Source organism: Daldinia loculata (assembly GCF_022478755.1).
Source record: "Daldinia loculata strain CBS 113971 unplaced genomic scaffold F4817scaffold_68, whole genome shotgun sequence".
Taxonomy (NCBI): Eukaryota; Fungi; Ascomycota; class Sordariomycetes; order Xylariales; family Hypoxylaceae; genus Daldinia; species Daldinia loculata.
Window position 1 is genome coordinate 76,490 of NW_026054922.1, and position 11,800 is coordinate 88,289.

Consider the following 11,800-nt stretch of genomic DNA (forward strand, 5'->3'; position numbering starts at 1 on the left):
AAAGGTAAGCTTAGGGACGATTACTTCGTATGACGAATATGAAGAGCTTTGGTATTTGATGGTGAAGATACTATTACGCAAATAAGAATATACGACGATCTTGATACCGGTGTAAATATTGATGGGATATGTATATTCCTTCCAACTACATAGAAAGCAATTCGAGCCAGAGGTTATTCAGTATACAAGTAGGTCCCCGAGAGCTCGTTACGACGTTGAGATATAGAACTATATGCAAGGACAATATGTGTAAATATATTCAGGGGCGAATATTATAAAAGATACGTATCACAAGATAGTAGTTAAAGCTACAAAAAGTATCTTGAAGTAGTATACAGCAACCTTTAAGCAAGCAGTACGTCGTAATTATCGAATAAAATCCTCCATCTCATACTCATCACCTACATGCGCGGGGGGTACTTCGTATTGTTTAATGGGTCGTTTCAACTATTGCGGATCACATATCGACTCGAGGCTCTTTTGTCCACCCTATCGGCCTTCAACTCGGGCGATTGCTATACCGGCACTTGGTCGTTTAAACAATACATAGTTGAATGCTAGCTCCATCATACGAGTGTTGTTGTAAAATCGATTGACCACGGAGATAGGCTATAGTCACAATTGAATATGGTGTCTGCTAACTAGCGTCTGAGCTGCGCGCAATATATTGTGACACTATCGCGAACCACTCGATTTCGTTCTAGAAGTCGATATTGTTACATCGAACGGCAGATCTTCGTGATTTCATTTAGCCTCTTACCGTCTTCTACCGGTGCGTCACGGTTTACTACATTCCTTCCAGGCTTATCTCTCGAGCCTCATTACCATTCATATCTTTTTCTTTAACGGAATAGAAGAAAAACGGAATAGAAGAAAAGAAAATGCTGGCTGAGCCATCCGTATCGGTGCTTGGCTTGGACCCGACGCACCGGAACTGCGTCCTGAACGGCAACGCGTTTCAGCAGGATGTTATCCAATCATACAACGGGTGGCAGTATGCAAGTTTCTACAGCTCTCTATCGGTAGACTCCGCTCAAGAGCCGCTCTATATTCATCTATCACGTAGGAAACTTCCAGAGGGCAAGTGGGAAACTCTCATCTTTGAGGATTATCCTCAGACAACGGATGATGGCCATAACACTATACAGGTAATATAAACAAATACCTTAAGAGAGTCGAGAAAAGAAGCATACTGAGTAAGACGTAAGCTCGGCATCTGTCCCGGAGACGGCACCATCCATCTTTCGTATGACCACCACTGCGACAGGTACGATACCATGGAATACCTAAAACACGTAGTTACTAGACCCTGTACTTACAACACGGTAGAATAAGATATCGCTACTCCCAACCCGGTGTCGCCCACACCCCAGAATCCTTCCCGTGGTCCGCCTCTCTTTTCACACCACACCTATCGCAACTCCCCGGTCTCGAGGAAGAACACGACGAACTGCTCAGTTATGTTACATACCCGCGCTTCGTGCAACTCAACCGCAACCTGCTCTTCTCGTTCCGCACTGGCAAGGCCGGTCTAGGCGACGACCACGTGGCTGTATACGGACCGCGGAAAGATAGATCCTATGGGTACACGGTTCTAGGCACGAATCTTAAAGGTGTCGATAATAACCCGTATATCCACGGCCTAGACATACGCGCCGGCCGGCTGCACGCGACGTGGGTGTACCGAGGTTTCGTGTGGTACGAGGGCTGGGACGACCCGCTGGATATCAAGCACAAGCAACAACGCGGGCCGAACTCCGCTGAGAATAATCATAATATCTGCTATGCGTACTCCGACGACGGGGGCCAGTCGTGGCGGAACGGGGCGGGAGAGTTGATTGCGGATTTGGCGAAGGGCGAGAGTGTACGACCTGATGCACCGGGAATCGTGGCGTTTGAGATTCCTAAGGGCTCGGGGCTCTCGAATCAGGAGGCGCAGGCTATCGATCATGAGGGAGGGGTACATGTGTTGAATCGGGATGCGGAGGATGGCGAGCAGAAGTGGAAGCATTATTATCGATCACCGAAAGGTTTGTCTATCTTTTTTTCCTCTCGTTCACATTTCCCTTTCCCCCAATTATTGCTATGGGAATATGTGCTAAGAAGTGCCAACCAAAAAAACAGGCGTCTGGACGCAACGTGCCCTCCCTCACGTCCAGGGCATTAAAGGGGGCAAGAGAGGACGGCTGGCCGTAAGCAAAGATGACGACCTGTATCTTATCCTACCGGACCACACAGCGCCAGTCTTGACAGTCTTAAAGGCGTCTAAGGAATCTAACTACTCCGAGTACGAGCTCGCGTGGCGGGAGAACGGATTCCCGCCGACGGAGCCCTTAGTTGACACCACGCGGCTGGATTATGACAACGTACTATCGGTGTTCACACGAGCTACTAATGGGGCAGATATAGAGTCGAGCCCCCGAGTTGATGTTGTGGTTATTGATTTCAAGTTATAATGAGGTCTAAGATACACTCCTTTCATTCATATTAACTAGTTCGAGTTCTATACTTGAAACTCAAGTCACATATAGGAAAGAGAAATTCATACGTATAACAATGCTGATACTAAAATTGGTCTTCTATTAGTTGTCTAATCTATGTTTTATATTAGTACAAGGTACTCATGACTCGTTACACTTCCGTACCGTAGACCCGTTGCTTGTTATACAAGATAATCTATTCCTTAGCTTCGCCGTTACCAACCCGAACGGGCTTTTTTACACCGTTTCCGTTTGCGGTAACGCTGACGGTAATAGGAGGGGCATTAGTTTTCGCTGCTGGCCATTTATCGATGTCAAAACCAGCTGCTACTGCTGCCTGCAAGACGCCGTAGACTACAATAGCGACAACCACGATGAGGTCAAATACATGGACAAACCACCAAAAATACTGGCGACCTAGGGCGCAAGTAGCGAACTCGTATTTCCATTCCCAGGTATCCTCTTCGAACCAGACACTAAGCAAGCCAGCATTACCACCATACATAGCCATCATACTTCGAACGGTGATTTCCCTGAGACCTGGCACTCCGGGTTTCCCGGGAAGCTCGCCTGTTCTGGCGGTAGGCCACCGAGTAACCCGCCATTGACGTTCATCACCCTCCTCCGTTTGGTTGATATAATGGTACGTATCGCAGCCTTCGTGATCATGTCCATTCAACACGACACCTTTGCGACCCATGCCGTGCCCTGGTGCGCTTGGATCGCCATTCAACCCAAATATGCCTTCCAAGAATCCACGAGACGCATCCGCCGATAGATGGTTCTGCTCCTTAACACCGCCACCAGGATGAAAATCGAAAAAAGGAGCATCAACGCAGACACCGTCGGGCTTGTACAACGGTATATGGGTCAGGACAAGCGTAAACTGGCCCTGATACTCGACCGCAGTAGCCGTGTTAATGATATCGTTTACGAAGGCATACGTCTTGTCTTGGAGACTCTGGTCGGCAGCTGGAGTATCAAGGTTCATGTTGTTGACGTTAAGAATCCGGAGCTCGGGAGCTAAACGATCAGAGTCGGGGTTAGTCTCTTCGTCGTAGATAGTCGCATTGGCTGCTGGATTGGTAATGGGTAGCTCGAATCGCAGCTCGTAGGCAGCTTTGCCAAAGGCACGTTCGAATCGCTCCAGTCGCTCGACGGTCAGGTCACCAGCGTAGCCGACATCGTGATTGCCAGCCACATTAATAATTCTGCGGCGCCAGGCCGCAGCATTGTCATCCTCAACACCCAGTATTCCAGCTAAATCATATTCCTCGGCGGGATAGGTAGCAACTTCGTCAGGGACACGCTCTCCTCCTTTAAACGAACGGTTCCAGAACCTCCAACTCCTGCGGTTGAACTCTTTCTCTTTGATCCATTGGCTTCCCAACAAGTCCCCCAAAACGGTAACATGGGTGGGTTTTGTCCACCATCGTAGCGTCCGGTAGATGTGGGCAAGGTAGAAATCGTTTCCAAACAAGTCTATTCGCTTGCGAATCGACTCGAGCGTGTCGGGAATATCGTCGAAGAAGATATCAACAACATCGTGAACTACCTGTCGCAGGCGTTTACGCAGGGACGGGTGATCAGTCTTGTAGGTAAGGTGACGAATGGCCCATGTCAAGTGAGGGAAAGATTCGCGGTTATAATTTGGGATGGACGTATCGCCCTCTAACTGCGGGTCGCCAAGCGCAAGAAGCCGGAACGGTGCGGCATTACTCGAATTCGGAAGGACATGCTGTCGTACCGTGTCCTGAAACGCGGCGACGTTGTCCTCTGTCTGTGGGAGTGGGAACGCACAGCCAAGAAAGACAGGATAAAGATACAAGTAAAAAGTACAAGCTACCGCGAGAGGGATGAGGGCTCGCAAAGCATTGCGAAGAAGAGTCGCAGGGGACATGTAGAAGACGGCATATGGCCGAAGCCTGTTGATAACAAATCGTACCTAAGAATGGTACTCGAGAAGGAAAAGAATAAACATTTCAGGCATAGTTGTGAGTTGTCAAAGAAGTTTGTTTTTGGGAAAAAAAGATAAAAATAGGGGTCGATCCTCTTACATGCATGTGTCTAAGCCCCTGGCGGCCCTGGCGGCCCTGGTATGTAGGTACCGATGTCCCACTTAGCCCACTAACAGAAGGACCGGCTGTCGGACATTATAGCGCTTTGGGATCCTTAACCGCGCGCCGGTTTTGTCGCTTTGTCGCTAAATGTGCCGATACGAACCGAAGGCACAAACAGGTTCAGCTTCATATTTATTGTAATAGCAACGACTTCACTCATGTTTGGTTCACCTAATTTGAGTGCCTTGTTGCGTATTGTCCGTACTCGGATTAAGGCAAGATTTCCCAAGGGTTTCCTAGCTATGAGTTTGAGAACTGCCCATTCCGCGTCCCTAGAGATCCGAAAGCCGAACTTGCATTCCATCGCGGCTAGCCATCATATCCTAAGTCATGTCTCATGAAAATCATCCCTCTACTGCTATTCTTATTGCTCCTCTATTTCCTCTTCGAAGCTAGGGAACTCGACCGTGAACTCAGGCTCGTAGCCCTCATCTGCATCCTCGGGGCAGAATGCGAACGCCAAAATGCTGTTGTCCTTGATGCCTTTGCTAACCGGGGTATCCTCCTCTCCAACTTCAAGGGGATTCCAGCCTTGGCTGAGGTCAGTAGGTATCTTTGGTGAGGCGAACTTGATCTGTAAATGATCGTTCGGTAGCTCGGTCTTGTCCGGTGAGGAAAGGAAAGTAGTCAATCCCGAAGGGTAGCGTGCCCTCAGAGCTTCCAAAAGATCCTCTGCTATGCTACCGAAGGGTCTTGATGGATCGACAAACAAGAAGATAGTATGGATTCCATGTTTGAAGCGTAGAGATAGGTCGATATCATTGACATCCTATGCTAAAGTGAGCAAATGAGTAACGAATGAATGTTTCTGTATGACGTGAAATTCGAAGGACCACCAAGAGGCTTATATACAACGTTGAGATGTACTTTACGGTTATAAGGCCTTTATATGAGTAAACATGAACTTACCATCTTAATTCACAAGAAATATTCAAGCACCTTTTTTTTTTTGTTGCTAAGATGATAATTGGTAAAACCACTCTTTATTAGGTAAATTCTCAGGTTTACGACGCCACAATTCTTATTCACGGCGGAGATGAAGATAGAGGTGATGTACCCACCTTGTAGCTCAAATAAATCGCGACTGCACGTGGCCCGCGTAAAGTGCCTGCAGGGTCTGAGGGTGTACATGTACCTAGGCGAGTGGGTCTAATTGAACTTTTCAGCTTTGAATTTTCCAAGGCAGGTACAGGATAACTTTACGATAGCAGTCTTAGGTAATTTATAAAGGCTTTCCCACTTGCCTAAATCCGCAAAGATTAATTCTTTCTGCCGAATAATCAACGCCGTACAATCTTCTTGTACAACTACTTATATCAAGATTGTAGTGCAGTCCAATATGACAGAATCCGACAGCGAGGTTAGGCGTCAGTGGTCGCCCACTCGAGAAGAATATTCTCAGCTATGGAAAGATTCCCGCTTATCCATTCCGCCTTTAATTCGCATTCCAGCTGCGGCGTTGACAGCATTTGGTGTAGGCATGACTTTGGGTCTCGCCCAAGGTAGTAAGATGGCCGGCTTACGGTTTAGAGCCGAACATGCTCACAGACTACCTACAACTACAACCGGGTGGTACCTATATCACAAGAGCAAGAACTACCATCTGGCATATGGTGGGTTGAAGGAAGGATTTAAGGTCGGTGTGAGGCTCAGTGTTCTGAGTACCTCCATGTTCTGCGCCGAGAATCTGTTTGATGTATACCGAGGCACCAAGGATCTTTTCAGCACCGTGATGGCCAGTCTAGCTGTGGCTGGTGGCTTCAGTTTTTGGAGTATGGCGTTTTCTTTTCTTTTTTCACTTTTGATTCGGTCGCTTTGATTTATCCTGATCTAATTGTTTATCTTAATGTAGATCGCTTTTCAGCTGCGGAAACTGCGAGGACTGCTAGAAAAGGCCTCATATTCGGATTCGCATACGGTGCTGTCCAGGACATGGTGTCTCTTGCCAAAGGTCGGTCTGTTGGGTATATCGAGTTCATCCGGAGGCATATCGGAAAGGTCACTCAACTTGAGGAGAAGACGACGTGAAACTAGGGTTGTTAACATCACGGATTTGAGGTAGACACCCACTTACATCCGCGTTGTGCCGAGAGCGTCGCAAAGGGCTATAGGCTTTAGCTCGGTCTCGGCCCTGACAGTACATATATCTACACTGCGGCTCCATGCATAGGAGTAGTGCTATAATAACCGCACTAGACAGCTTACCCACTTGTTCGGATGGGACGCGGTGTCTACCTACCTAGGTACATTATAGGGGAACATAAAGGCCGTCATGGCTACTAAGACGTTGGTAGAATGCCGTCAAAAAAGATACTAGCCATCGCAGTATAAGTCATGGTTTTTGACGGCATTCTGCCTGGTGAGGATTGTGTCTAAGAGACATGATCACGGGCTAGTTAGCCAATAAGGCACGTGGCTTACTCGAGATCAAGTTACGTTATAGTTTACCCGACAGAACATCATTATGAATCAGCGGGTTCGGCCAACGTCGCATATATGTAATCTCTGTCTGCAAAACTATGTCAGGGTCTACCAGTCGGCTTGGCTTAGTATACCCCACGTTAAGCGCGGAGGCCTCGAACCATGCAGAATATCTGCGCAGGTTATTCTTGCTATATTCGGCCACCTTCAACAGCCGGACCGGACCATGCTATGCCAGGGGACTGTCAGGTCGACTACGCGCACTAGCCTCAGTCTATTGCTCACTCTTTCGGGTCCTCTCATGCTGCTGCCCCACGGCGTGGCCTCTGATTGGACAATGGCTGCATTTACTGCATCTTTGCATCACGGCTATAGACGGCATTCTTGGACTCGATGGGTCCACGTGATCATCAACGATAAGAACTCCCGGTGGATTGTCATCGAATTCGTGATTGGAATATCGGAGCTTCGAGGTAGACTATTCGCTATTCTCGAGGTGTTTCCTTGATGCCGGACGATGCGCTCCAGTCGGGTTTCATTCACCAACGCGACTGAGATCGTTGCGATGCCGGAGATAAAGAGTTCACCTAGAATACATAGCAGTAGAAACCTAAGATACATATGTAGGTAGTTAAAGTACAGCATCCCGCTCCATACTGATACTTTTCATTGTTCCTGTTTGTTCATTATACCTACATAAGCGCTCCCATTCGTGTCATTCCTACCTACATCCCTCACTCATACCTTACCATACCTTATCTCTCATAGCCTGCCCAGTTTACTTTCAACTTTCAAGGTTGTTTAAGTACCGCGAAACGCTAACAATGGTACGAGTTTCGGTGTTAAGCAGGTCGTCCCTTCTACCAATATATGTAAATGCGATAAGGAATCCGCAATGCGGCCTTTATATCGTAAGCCGTAATGGCTCGAACCAGAAGCTCAGGGTAGTCTCGACGACGAGAAGGAAGATACACTCTTCCTCAACGAGACCTTCACCACCCGCAGACCAATCTACTTTAGCTACTACGGCATCTGTAAGCCATCTTCCCTCAGAAGTACCGGGCGACTCACTTCCGATGGCAAAATCCGCACCACTATCAGTTCTTCCTCTATCCACAGTGCTACGTAACCTAGCCACTACTAGCATATCATCTTCTCCAATTCTATTACCTCCTTCATTGGCCATCATGAACATCCTCGCACACTCCAACCAGCCAGTCCTCAACCCGGATAAAAACCCCTTGCTCCGCTGGTTCTTAAAGAAGACATTCTACGCGCAATTCTGCGCGGGTGAGAATGCGGCCGAGGTCCATCATACTATCGACGGCCTCAAGAAGATCGGCTTCACAGGTGTTATCCTGGGGTACGCCCGGGAGATCGTCCTCACCGACGCACAGACTCAGAAGCTCTCGGCGTGCGAAGAGGGGCCCGTAGCTGAGGAATGCGTACGTAGCGAAATTGGTCCCTGGGCGGCAGGGACCTTAGAGACGGTGAGACTCGCGCAGCCTGGGGATTTCGTCGCGCTCAAGTTTACTGGCGCCGGACGGCAAGCATTGTATGCGCTTAAGAATCGCCTACCACCGCCGAAGCATCTGCGCAAGGCTATCGACGAAATCTGTGCCCTGGCAGCGGAGAGGGATGTGCCTCTGCTCTTCGATGCCGAACAGATGACAGTTCAGGCCGGCATCGACGACTGGACCTTAGAGTACCAGCGCAAGCATAACAAGATACCTGGGCACGCCCTTATCTATGGCACATATCAAGCTTATCTGAAATCTACAGCAGCGACACTTGGTGAACACCTCGCGGTGGCGGCTAAGGAGGGCTTTACGTTAGGTGTCAAGCTCGTGCGTGGCGCATACCTCGGCTCAGATCCACGGTACATCATCCATGATACCAAAGCCGACACAGACGCGATGTACAATGGAATCGCGGCGAGCCTTATCTGCCGGCAGTGGGGTTCCGTGTTAAAGTCACCGGAAGAAGGCCTCAAATTCCCGCGTGTCAGTATCATATTAGGGTCTCACAATCTAGAGTCGGTGCGCCGGGCACGGGCAATCCGAGATAGCGAGCAGTCCGACCGTACCACGGAGTTGGCGATCGCACAGCTACAGGGCATGGCGGATGAGGTCAGTTGCGAGCTAGTGTGCGCGTCGCGGCGATGCGAAGGCTATGTCCGGGACAAGGGCGACGTGCCAAAGGCTTATAAGTACATCGTTTGGGGCACTACAGGCGAGTGCATGAAGTACTTGCTCAGGAGAGCGAACGAAAACAAGGACGCAGTAGCAAGAACGAAGAGCGGGCGTGATGCCATGTGGAATGAGATTAAGAGGCGGTTTAAGACCTCTCTGGGATTGGCAGCGGCGTGAGGTGTATTAAGGTTAGGGAGTACGAGTTAGAACAGGTGCAGCATAAAGCAAGTTGAGTACCAATAGGGTACTCGATAGAGAAGCACACAAATACCCTACCAAGTCTAGGTGTGCAGGCGTAATGAATTACGAATTAATGGGATTCCGATATAGGTATTTACTATCAGGGGAGATCAGGATCACCTCAATTTGCAAGGGGAAAACTTACGGTTGTAACGCCGAAAGCTATCAATAGCCACTACCTATTAATGTTATACGTGGTTACCTAAACTACGTCCTTTTCGCGTCTCGTCTTAAGATCTATAACTAAAGACTTCTCAGTGCCATGCTCCCAAGCACCAGTAGCTCGGTCTCCCTACGTTGGAGGGACTCGTCCTTAATGCCGTCTAGCCAGCCAACACCGTTCAGCTTGTAGTACTTGCGCACCTTGGCCCGGTCCGTAAGGCCCGATTGCAGGACCTCGTCTGTGAATGGGGCGGGTGTGCCTTGAACGTTGTCGAGGAGGTGCTGCTGTACTGCTTCGGGAGTAAAGGCGGAGGATGATATTAGTACTTTGATGACGATTAGGTCTTTGCTACTTGGAGTGATACCGAAGCGGCGGTAAGCTTCTGAGATCTGGACAGGGTTAGATATGGAGGCAAGTTGATAAGCTAATAGATGAGTGTAAAATAAGAAGAGAGCGAGACGTATTGCTACGTACATTATTGTTTGGACTGAGGGAGCACACAATCTCAGAATGAACGTTGGGCGTTTTCATGCTACCGCTCATGTGTATCGTTATCGCTTTGTATACGGCGGCTAAGACTTGAACGCGCGATATTACCTATCGGTAGTGAGATAATCAGATTAGTATAGCTTCTTTCTAACATTATTTTTATTTCCTTCTAGTCTTATAAGCTCAAAGCACAAATATGACTATGTAGATGTTTTCGTATCCTGATTTATATATTTACACGCCTATCTTAGGAAATGAGAGTAGACGACGTGATATGTATAAAAGTTTAAGGGGTGAGGGACATACAGAACTAGCGTCGATGAAGGCATACTCATACTCAGCATTCCGGCTAAGCAGTTGCTGTTGTAAGAACTCGGCGTTTGTGACGTCCTTAAAGAGACCAAGGAGAACTGTATATGTTGAAGGCACGTGTTCGAGCTTGACGGTTTCTACGAAGCTTGATGATGCTGGTTGACTACCGCTTGGAGAGGCCATTTTTATTGGTTACCCCGTTGGCAAATTCCGAAATTCCGTTTTTTAGTATTGAGAGAGTTATAAATCCAAGTCGCCGGGGTGGATGGTGATGATACTGCAGCTACCTATGCAGTACATAGTGTAGGTGCTTGGGATGATAACTGATAGTGGGTTTCACTAGGTTTCACTAGCGGAGAGGGGTACATACATTAGGTACATATGTATGTATGGAGGGGCACGACGAACAGTTGACAGCAGCTGGTTTGCTTAGGTACTGTTGTATGTATTTTGGTAGTTACCTGTTATCGATATCTTCCTGGTAACTTAACCCCCTTTTTTCAGAACATCGTCACATCTCAATTTTGAGGATTGGTCCTCCCGCGTAGGTATGACGAGGCTAAGTCCCATGACATACTAATAAGTAGAATAGATAGAATGAAAAATTAAAGTCGGATATCTGATGATATGTGCTGACCCGACCATCTGGTTCACTTCGTTTCATCACTCACGTTTCAAGCCACCATCGCCCCCAACATTCTTTGCCGTGTATAGGTATATAGAAAAAAGTGAAGCGGACGAAGCAGGTAAAGCTTATGACACCTAAGATAAAGATTCTTACTGCTTCGGTACCGACACTCACTAGCATAGCCAAATTATGAAAACGTAAATGGAAATGAAAACGATACTCTCCTATTCAAGTTGAAGCATAGTCCCTTAATATCCGTCATGGTAAGTCTATTTTAGGTTCTTATTTTGTTGCGTAATTGTGGCGGCTCCGTCATCTACGTTACCCATCCTTCTAGAAACCCCATCGTGACCGGGGCTACAGAATACTTACCTACGTATTATTAGTAACCCAGTTTAATCTACGCCTAGGTTTCAAGCCAAGACCCCATCTCTAGGGCTTAAGCAAAGGTCGAGGGCTCCTGGAGGACGCTAGCACAGCTTTTGTATAACAGGAACTCTGTATAACAAGAGTTTCATTTTTTTCTTCTTCTTCAATTTTATAACTGTAGAGTTAATATAGTGTAGTATATGACAACTATAATTACGCCGTTAATCTTATGATCTGACTTTGTCTTCTAAACATCCGTATCGTATGAGGTTGATCTCCCTGGTAAGCCACAGGTCCGTCATAATCGGCTGTCGTTGGAATTCCAATCCGACTACCGATGGATACCTTTATTGACTTGCAGGATGGTTCGATCAAGATGCTTGAAG

The 11,800-nt window shown here is 47.8% G+C and overlaps 5 protein-coding genes across 5 annotated transcripts; 3 read left to right on the forward strand and 2 right to left on the reverse strand.

Moving 5' to 3' along the window:
• The first annotated feature begins 282 nt into the window (after positions 1–282).
• Positions 283–2,572, forward strand: F4817DRAFT_350062 (uncharacterized protein). The gene is made up of 4 exons (XM_049304902.1): positions 283–1,148; positions 1,209–1,267; positions 1,330–2,030; positions 2,125–2,572. The coding sequence occupies exons 1-4, from the start codon at positions 882–884 to the stop codon at positions 2,454–2,456; spliced, it is 1,359 nt and encodes a 452-aa protein (XP_049155090.1). The 5' UTR covers positions 283–881; the 3' UTR covers positions 2,457–2,572.
• Positions 2,095–4,495, reverse strand: F4817DRAFT_256026 (uncharacterized protein). The gene has a single exon (XM_049299217.1). It carries the CDS (start codon positions 4,378–4,380, stop codon positions 2,677–2,679), a length of 1,704 nt encoding a protein of 567 aa, XP_049155091.1. The 5' UTR covers positions 4,381–4,495; the 3' UTR covers positions 2,095–2,676.
• Positions 4,496–5,835: 1,340 nt separating this feature from the next.
• On the forward strand, positions 5,836–7,083 carry F4817DRAFT_256042 (uncharacterized protein). The gene is made up of 2 exons (XM_049299219.1): positions 5,836–6,372; positions 6,453–7,083. Exons 1-2 carry the CDS (start codon positions 5,940–5,942, stop codon positions 6,626–6,628), a joined length of 609 nt encoding a protein of 202 aa, XP_049155092.1. The 5' UTR covers positions 5,836–5,939; the 3' UTR covers positions 6,629–7,083.
• Positions 7,084–7,845: 762 nt separating this feature from the next.
• Positions 7,846–9,390, forward strand: F4817DRAFT_361565 (proline dehydrogenase; the record flags this gene model as incomplete). The annotated part of the gene is made up of 2 exons (XM_049306429.1): positions 7,846–7,871; positions 7,938–9,390. The coding sequence occupies 2 exons, from the start codon at positions 7,846–7,848 to the stop codon at positions 9,388–9,390; spliced, it is 1,479 nt and encodes a 492-aa protein (XP_049155093.1).
• A 241-nt stretch (positions 9,391–9,631) lies between these two features.
• On the reverse strand, positions 9,632–11,237 carry F4817DRAFT_350070 (CGI-121-domain-containing protein). Its single transcript, XM_049304903.1, has 3 exons — positions 10,412–11,237; positions 10,091–10,213; positions 9,632–10,005 (listed from the first exon to the last, which is right to left on the reverse strand). Exons 1-3 carry the CDS (start codon positions 10,598–10,600, stop codon positions 9,697–9,699), a joined length of 621 nt encoding a protein of 206 aa, XP_049155094.1. The 5' UTR covers positions 10,601–11,237; the 3' UTR covers positions 9,632–9,696.
• Positions 11,238–11,800: the final 563 nt, after the last annotated feature.

What these genes read in the sequence shown, in the direction of transcription:
- F4817DRAFT_256042 (XM_049299219.1), top strand. Translation starts at nt 5,940, where the DNA reads ATGACAGAATCCGACAGCGAGGTTAGGCGTCAGTGGTCGCCCACTCGA. An exon ending in TGGTGGCTTCAGTTTTTGGA is followed by an intron (nt 6,373 to 6,452) that starts GTATGGCGTTTT and finishes ATCTTAATGTAG; the next exon opens with ATCGCTTTTCAGCTGCGGAA.
- F4817DRAFT_256026 (XM_049299217.1), bottom strand. Translation starts at nt 4,380, where the DNA reads ATGTCCCCTGCGACTCTTCTTCGCAATGCTTTGCGAGCCCTCATCCCT.
- F4817DRAFT_350070 (XM_049304903.1), bottom strand. Translation starts at nt 10,600, where the DNA reads ATGGCCTCTCCAAGCGGTAGTCAACCAGCATCATCAAGCTTCGTAGAA. An exon ending in CCTTCATCGACGCTAGTTCT is followed by an intron (nt 10,214 to 10,411) that starts GTATGTCCCTCA and finishes CACTACCGATAG; the next exon opens with GTAATATCGCGCGTTCAAGT. An exon ending in CCCTCAGTCCAAACAATAAT is followed by an intron (nt 10,006 to 10,090) that starts GTACGTAGCAAT and finishes AACCCTGTCCAG; the next exon opens with ATCTCAGAAGCTTACCGCCG.
- F4817DRAFT_350062 (XM_049304902.1), top strand. Translation starts at nt 882, where the DNA reads ATGCTGGCTGAGCCATCCGTATCGGTGCTTGGCTTGGACCCGACGCAC. An exon ending in TATGACCACCACTGCGACAG is followed by an intron (nt 1,268 to 1,329) that starts GTACGATACCAT and finishes ACAACACGGTAG; the next exon opens with AATAAGATATCGCTACTCCC. An exon ending in TTATTATCGATCACCGAAAG is followed by an intron (nt 2,031 to 2,124) that starts GTTTGTCTATCT and finishes CCAAAAAAACAG; the next exon opens with GCGTCTGGACGCAACGTGCC.